Below are 8,194 nucleotides of genomic sequence, written 5' to 3'. Positions count from 1 at the left end.
CTATTATATATAGGCTTAAGTTAATTAATCTCATTCTATAGACTTTATTCCCTATATATATAATTTTATCAGTGTTAAATATATATTTCTGGCATTAAGCTTTTATATATATAATAAATATATTTCAAAGTTGTTCTAAAAAATTTTTTGTTATAATGATATAACTAGACTTAATAATGCTTTATAATTTTATATATATTCACAAATCAAATATTTTATTTTTAATATATATATACCCTGTGTTAATCATACTTATGTGTAAGCAAGGTTATTCTCGTAAAGTTACGCTGTTATTATATTTATTCTTTTCCCATTACCCTAACAGATGTACATTTTGGATCCATTTTGTCTCATTTAATTCCGAGGTACCCATACTCGTTAATAATAAATAAATAAATCAATTAAACAAAACATAAATATATAATAAACATGTCACCTATTTAGCAAAACATTCACAAATTTAAATACAATTGAAAATCTAAAGATTTAAAGTTATAAACCCTAAGCTCATTCCTAATTTCATATCTGGAGTATTTTGTTTTTTTTTTAAAATCACATTCCCTAAACTCTTTTATACATTGGTTCTGAATATCTGTGAAACATGTACACTCATTCTAATTCTGAAATAAGGTCTAAGTTGGTATTGTAATTCTAGTTTTGAAGGAGTCATATCAAAACATAAGAACTTAACTATCAAAATTAAAAACATAAGTTCTAATTTTGAAAGAAGCAATAAGAACTTAACCATCAAATCATAAGTTCAATGTTCTAATTAAGAAACAATTTGGCCATTTAAGTTGACTAGTAGGAATAATTAATGGAGTTTGGGTATCAAATTGGTCCTTGAACTGGACACTTGAGATCAAATTAGTCGGAAAAGGACACGTGTCAGTATATGATTGGCAGTTATTAGACACGTGTCATTTGGACTAATTTGATATCAAGTGTCGAGTTAAAGGGTTAGATTGATGCTTAAAGTTGAATTAGGAGAAAATTGATCCTATTAGCCAAATTCAGGGACCCTTAAATCAATTCCGAGAGGACTAATTAATTCATCTCTAGCTCATTGTATATAGGCTTAATTAATTAATTCAGATCCCTATTATATATAGGCTTAGTTAATTAATATAGAATTTCTTTGGTTAATCTACCAAAAAGATAAGATGAATGATATATAATATTGGAAGCTAGGATGATAAAGAATTGGAAAGTGATTAACAAGATGAAAAAGAAATAAAAACGTGGGTGGGTATGAGACGAGAAATAAAAGTATAAAAAAATAAGTAAACGTTAAACAAGAAGAAGAAAGGGTTAATGTTGATATATAATGAATATTATCCTTAATTTTTCAGAGTAACTAGACTATAAAGTATATATTTACAGTACAGATGTTATAAAAACATGTAAATCACATTTCTGAATTTGATTAGGCTGTTGAACATCCAGATTAATTTGGATAAACATAAACTGATATAATTTTTCTAATAATGGATCCTTATCTGGTGTTGATTAAAATACTAATTTTGATACCTATATATATGTGCAAATAAGAAGGAAGATCAGAGAAAAACAAATTAAAAGCATATATCATATCATAATGGAGTGCATAGCATCAAAATGGAAGGCACTTAGCGGCATTGAAAACAATTGGAATGGTCTTTTAGACCCTATCGACGATAATCTCCGGCGGTATCTTGTTCAGTACGGTGAAAGAATTAGTGCGGTGAATGATTGTTTCAATGGCGTGGAACAATCTGATGGGTATGGACTATGCTTATTTCCTACGGAGGAACTGTTCATTCGGGCAGGACTAGAACTTGGGAATCCATTCAAATACGAAGTGAGTGACTGCTTTTATGCAAGATCAGAAGTCGAAATTGGAGATTGGGCAAAAAGACAATCTGCATTTATGGGGTATGTTGCTGTTGCAACCGATGAAGGAAAGCTTGTTTTAGGCAGGAGAGACATCCTGATATGTTGGAGGGGAACAAGGTTGCCAATTGAATGGTTAAAAAATATTAACTTTTGTCAGACTTCAGCTCCAGAGGTTTTTCCTGGTAATAATGCAAAGGTACATCAGGGTTTTCTCAATGTCTACACTGACAAAAGTGCAAATTCAGTTTACAGTAAAACCAGTGCTAGAGAACAGGTATATATTATTTGTATTTCACTTTCACTTTCACTTTCACATAAATAAATAAGACTGACTATAATATAGTATATATTGGATACAGGTTCTAGCTGTGGTTCGGAGACTTGTGGACAAATACTCAGCATTAAATGAAGATGTGAGCATAACTGTAGTAGGTCATAGTTTGGGTGGAGCACTTGCAACTCTGAATGCAATGGACATAGTTTTCAATGGATATAACAAGCCATCTGGTTCTACTTCGGTCGTATATCCAGTCACTGCTTTTGTTTATGGTTGCCCCCGCGTTGGAGACAAAACATTTCTGGAATTGTTTAATTCCCTGCCTAATCTTCATCTGTTGCGCATTCGAAATAATAAGGATATTGTTCCTGATCTTCCTCCAGATTTAATCATCACTAGATATTCAGAGGTTGGTGTACAGCTTTACATTAACACCCAAAATTCAGCAGACATAAAGACACACACCAACGTGCAGTCGCATGATCTCAACCTTCATTTCTATGGAATTGCTGCTTACCAAGGAGAAGGAAATGACTTCAAGTTGGGATTTGATTTCGATGTTGCACTAGTCAACAAATATGATGATCTCTTGAATGCTCTTTACAAGGTGCCTCCCACTTGGTGGACCTCTGTTATCAATAAAGGTTTGGTTCAGATGGAGAATGGATTTTGGAAGCTCAATGACTACATTCCTCCTCCTCCTCCTGATCTAATTCTTTCTTAATTATAAACCTATAAGCTCCAAATTTAACCCAAAAACTACACATATACCCCTAATCTATCAAATAAATATAAGTGTATGCTAGTTAAATTTGGACTCTAAATCATCAATTTCTCAAGTGTTTTTTCTTTATTTTCCTAACCCTTTTTCCTTTTAAGGTTTAGGATTGTGACTGTGTGTGTCTTTTTCTTATCTTGTAATTTATCATTGTACTATCTCCTTTAAGAATAACTCAAGTTTCTTTCTCCTATCAAAATTATTGAAAAAGTTGTTTTATGCTTACTAGAACTTATTCAACACGCTAGATTCATTACCATACTTTCTAATTACATTTGTATTTCACTCAATTTCATTATCATTATGGTACTATTTCGCTCTGCTTTCTACTTAGCATTTCTAAACACTATACTGTGTTCTATTAAAGGTCTTTTTAATTTGTGTAAAACATGCGGTTTTTGTTTTACAAACTATGCCAATTATTGTATCAATTTATCCGCATGAATTACATATCACTTATTAGTCAGTATTCAGTTATAATCAAATAATAAAAAACATCAAAACACAGAAAATAAAAGTAGAAGATATACCCAAAACACAAGTTCCTGAAGAAAACCAAATGAGTTACAAGTACTCGTGGGTATTTCTAGGCCTTCAAATTCAAGCTCTAACCCTCCAAGGTTCGACATTGTGTTAATTTACAACAAAATATACATAATGTGACATTTAATTTTTCAACTTTTTAGGTTTGGGTCCATTTAGGTGTTGTTGTTTTTATGAGATAGAAAGTTAATGTTTAGCAAGAGAAACTCCAAAAATAACGATTTTGAAAAATAATAAATGTGGTTCCATAGTAAATATGATACTAAACAATTTTAATTCTTGAAAAGTTTCATTTCGAGTTCGTTATCAGCCAAATTTGGTAAAGTCAACCCAAAATAAAAAAAAATGGCCAACCACATGGCTTGTTTTGTTAGGAAAAAGCTACAGGTATCCATCTGCAAAAACGTGAAACCACGTTGATTTTTTTTTTTAAAATTAACCCTTAAATAAATCATACTCAAGCATATATATACATATAGGCAATTAACTAGGACTAATATAAATAAGAAAATGCTACGCATGCTAGGAATTCTAATTACACATATAAAGTAATCCTATCTAGACAATAAATCTTATTTATGATTACTTCCTTCACAATTCCCCTCGAGCCACAGAAGCCACGATGAACTGCCAACTTGTCTCGATTTAACATAAAATGACCACTAGCCTGAAGAAAGAGAAAACTATGTATGGCCAACGAAATTCACCAAATTGAGACTGATTATAATATAATATATATTAGATGCAGGTTCTAGCTGTGGTTCGGAGACTTATGGACAGATACACAATATTAAATAAAGATGCATGCTTAACTGTAGTCTGGGTCGAGCACTTGCAACTTTAAATTCCATAAAGTTTTCCATGAAAAATGAAAAAATATTAAGACGCTAAAATAAGGAATACCTGAAAATGGGGGTAAACCTGAAAAACAAACAAAAAAAAGTTAAAAAAAAAACATAAATAAAAATTGAAACTCTGCCAAAATTGCCACTTGGTGAACCATAATTTTGAATGCTGAGAGAAACATGAGCATAAACTTTTATGACTATTGTTGTGCCCAAATGGATTTAGGAGTTTATCTTTTTTTAGATAGATAGAAACTAGGCTTAATAGGCACCCAAACCCCTAAACTTGTAATTTTTTTCACCTGACCCATCAACTTAGGGGACAACCTCTCAACCCCTCAATTCTCTAAAAACATCACATACAGCCTCTTACACTCCTATGTTCGGTCAAAATATTGACCCGTGTGGAAAACGCGCTTGACTGCTGACCACACAAATGCCACGTGTTACGAGTTGATTGGAGTTGGGATTTTGGCATAAGAATTCTGATCGAAATCCATGTCTGTAGTTGCTTCCCGAGCACAAATGGGCTTGCTCGCCGAGCAGGGGTGTCAATGAAAAAATTTAATAAAAAAATGACACATGGCATTGGTGTGGTCAATAGTGAAGCACATTTTCTACACGGGTCAATATTTTGACCGAACATATGGGTGTAAGAGGTTGTATATGATGTTTTTGGAGAGTTGATGGGGTTGACAGGTTGTCCCCTAAGTTGATGGGGTCAGGTGAAAAAAAAGTTATAAGTTTAGGGGGTTGGGTTCCAATTAAGCCTAGAAACTATCATTAATGAACCTGGAGATGTACATTAGAAATAAAAGATCCAAGTGAATCTACCTAGTAATCAGAATCAGTATGAGACTATTGCCAACTCCGCTCGCTGCCCTTATAAAGGAGGAAGATGAAAGATTGGGACAAGTAAATAGGAGTTGGGATAGAAGTAGTAACAACACTTTTGTCTTTTTGGTAAAAGAAAAAGTTACACTTTGCCCTTAAAAAATAAACGCATATTGTTTTCTATAAAATTAGGTCTTTAAGATTAAGTGTCGAGTGGCCAAAGACTTTTCACGTACTTAGTGATTAATAGTATTGTTAATGAAAAAATTTAGTCCTCAATTAGAGACTAATTTATGTTTGGTTCCCAAGGTTGTAGAAAACGTTACGTGCTAGTCAGACGGACATGGCCCTCAAGAATTAATCGGGAATTGGTCGAAGATTAACCGGGGATTAATCGAATCTGTATTTTTTATTTGTTAATCAAAAAATTATTATATAAATTCAATTAATATGTATTATAATATCTAAAAACAATAGTATAAAATTATTTAATATAGAAAAACATCTATATTTCGAACATATATCTCTAAAACTATGCAAACATCAACATTTCAACAACAATATCATTGAAAGAACTCAAAAGTAAATTATAATAAAGAAAAAAATAAATTCAACACAAAAAATGATTTTCTTCATCGTCACTTAGGCGGCGTCTAGGTCATCTAGGCGACGTCGACAGATCCCAAGCGGCTAAAAATCGGCAAGGAGCCAAAAAAAATGCCTAGAGGGACTAATCAGACAAAATCGGGACAGATTCTCGATTTCAAGCGGGACCTAGGCGGTCGAGATGGGCTTCGTTTTGAATAGTGTCGGTTCCTTAAATTGGCGTGTAACTCTTATTTTTCTAGTAGTTTGTTACTCGTAGCTAATATCTTTGTTGCGCCTCGAACGAGTCCTTTGGTCATCCCTTTCAGCACTGGAATTTCACAATTGAGATCTAGAAAGCCATCTCTAGACTCTTTGGCAAGCATTTAAATATGTCTAATTCCATTCTTGATATGTTGATTAGTGCTACACATCATACTTCCAGTTCCCAATAAAGCGTTTTGTCGTCGGCTGCCATTGTTAGCACAATTTTGACTTTTGTGACATTTTCAAAATGAAGCTTTCTTCCACAATCATACTCTGAGAATTTTATGTTCGCTTCGATCCCTTTAGTGTATGATTACGAAGTCAGATTTCATTATTTGAAGAGCATTAAACAATCTAGCTTGAACAACATATTATTTCACAGTTTTTTCTGTCGGGTCATCCTCCCAAGGCGCCTTGCATCGTTGAGGCTCATTAGTCTGCCTCTCTTTCCGGATGACGTTAAATACATTGGGTTTTGCATTGTGAGGGCCCTTGTTCAGCTGCTCCGACACCAATTTTTCATAATGTTATAAGGGTTTTTTCTCATTGCGCGTTTGTCTTTTCTATTCCATAATCGTTTTCTTTCTAAACAGGGCTTAAGGGTGTTACCTTTGCTATTAAGAAAGCTTGGAGTAATGGTTGGCATCGTCTACGACTCGAAGTTGATTATGCTAGGTTGTGTCTTTTTAGGACGAAGTCCACTTCAGTTCCTTGAGATATTAATCAGGAATGGGTACACCGCTTGATCCTTTGCACGAAGAGGCAGTTTGTGGAATTCACATTTTGTGTTGCTGTTACACTCGCTAATAATGGTTTGTCGGTCTCTAACTCAGTTTGGTGATGCTCAGCCCCGGTCTTCTTCTGGTCGTGCCCTTCATCAAGGATTTATACGGCTTGGTTTAGTATATGTTTATCTGATTCCTTTTGGTAGTTGTTTCTTTTTGCCATAATATCCGTGTTTATTTTGTTGAAGTTTTCATTTCACAAAACCTTCAGTGGGGAAATTAAGATGTTTTGTGAGGAAAATTTTCCCGACAAAAGCTTGTTTCTTGTAGTGTTTTACCCGAAAAAGTATATAGAAAATTTTAATAACCCTTCGTCATAAATAGTATATATCGTACTCTTACATTTGATACTAGGATCAACAACCTGAATTTTGCTCCAACAATTAAGATAATTTACTTTCCACTAAACAAACCACTCCATTTTAAAACATATAATTATATACACTCCTTTCAAAATAATGAATAAATTATAATTTCAATATTTCAAATTTATCAACACAATTAATTTACTCAAAGCTCAAATAACAAAGTTTAACTTAATTTAATTCAATATGTAACTAACGTCATTGTTATTCAACATAAACAAGTATGATCAGTATAAATTAAACACCAAAGACTACATTACAATTGTATTTAAGTGAATTAAAAAAAAGAATTAGCGTACATCATTAAGTTTTAGAAATTAATCCATTTAGAATATCGCCAAAAATCAAGAATTAAAAAGTTATTCTAAAAATTCTTTAGAATACTTTGTTAAAATAATAATAATAAAAAATAATAAACTTAATTTTTGATATAAAAAATAAAAATAAATAAAACAAAAGCATGTGAAAAGAAAGAATTAAATAGTTGTATTCAAAGTCAAGGTATGGGTGTGATGTATGTGTCAAAGTCTATGTATGGGTTTTGTATGGGTTTGTCCAAGAAATAATGTATTGGATTTTTTCAATGTTATCAGAACCGGACCGGACATCAAACCGGATTTATAAAAGGGTCACGGGTCACTTGGTCGGATCGGATGGCTCGGATTGGTCGGACCGGATGATGTAATAAATAAATAAATAATATTTATATATATAATTAATTTAAAATTATTTTTTTAAAATTATATATATCCAAAATAATAAAAATTTGATTTGTTATTGTTTTTGGTCAATTTAAAACTTAAGTATGTAATGAAATATTTTTTAAATATAAAATGGGTCTAATTATTTTTTCTCATTTTTTTTATTAAAATGGCATCTGATTAAGGTTGTTGTATTTCGTTTATTTTTAAAAAAATTGAATGAATAACCTTTGAATTTTTTGATGTATTATAAAATAAAGAATAAAGTTAGTATTTTAATAAGAGAGAAATAGTAGTTTATCGAAAAATGAAAAAGAGAGAAAAGAAGAGTAGGAGAGA

General features: G+C 32.1%; 1 protein-coding gene across 1 annotated transcript; it reads left to right on the top strand.

Annotated features, from left to right (window-relative positions):
• Positions 1-1,580: 1,580 nt before the first annotated feature.
• On the top strand, positions 1,581-3,039 carry LOC136224604 (phospholipase A1-II 1-like). Its single transcript, XM_066012984.1, has 2 exons — positions 1,581-2,149; positions 2,235-3,039. The coding sequence occupies exons 1-2, from the start codon at positions 1,598-1,600 to the stop codon at positions 2,874-2,876; spliced, it is 1,194 nt and encodes a 397-aa protein (XP_065869056.1). The 5' UTR covers positions 1,581-1,597; the 3' UTR covers positions 2,877-3,039.
• The last annotated feature ends 5,155 nt before the right edge of the window (positions 3,040-8,194 follow it).

Source organism: Euphorbia lathyris, chromosome 3, assembly GCF_963576675.1.
Source record: "Euphorbia lathyris chromosome 3, ddEupLath1.1, whole genome shotgun sequence".
In the NCBI taxonomy this organism is placed as follows: Eukaryota; Viridiplantae; Streptophyta; class Magnoliopsida; order Malpighiales; family Euphorbiaceae; genus Euphorbia; species Euphorbia lathyris.
Note: the sequence above shows the minus strand (reverse complement) of the source record. Positions and strands in the feature narration are given on the sequence as shown.

Bases quoted from the DNA above. Each gene is read 5' to 3' on its own strand.
- LOC136224604 (XM_066012984.1), top strand. From the start codon at position 1,598: ATGGAGTGCATAGCATCAAAATGGAAGGCACTTAGCGGCATTGAAAAC. The intron at 2,150-2,234 runs GTATATATTATT...TATTGGATACAG, and splicing joins AAACCAGTGCTAGAGAACAG to GTTCTAGCTGTGGTTCGGAG.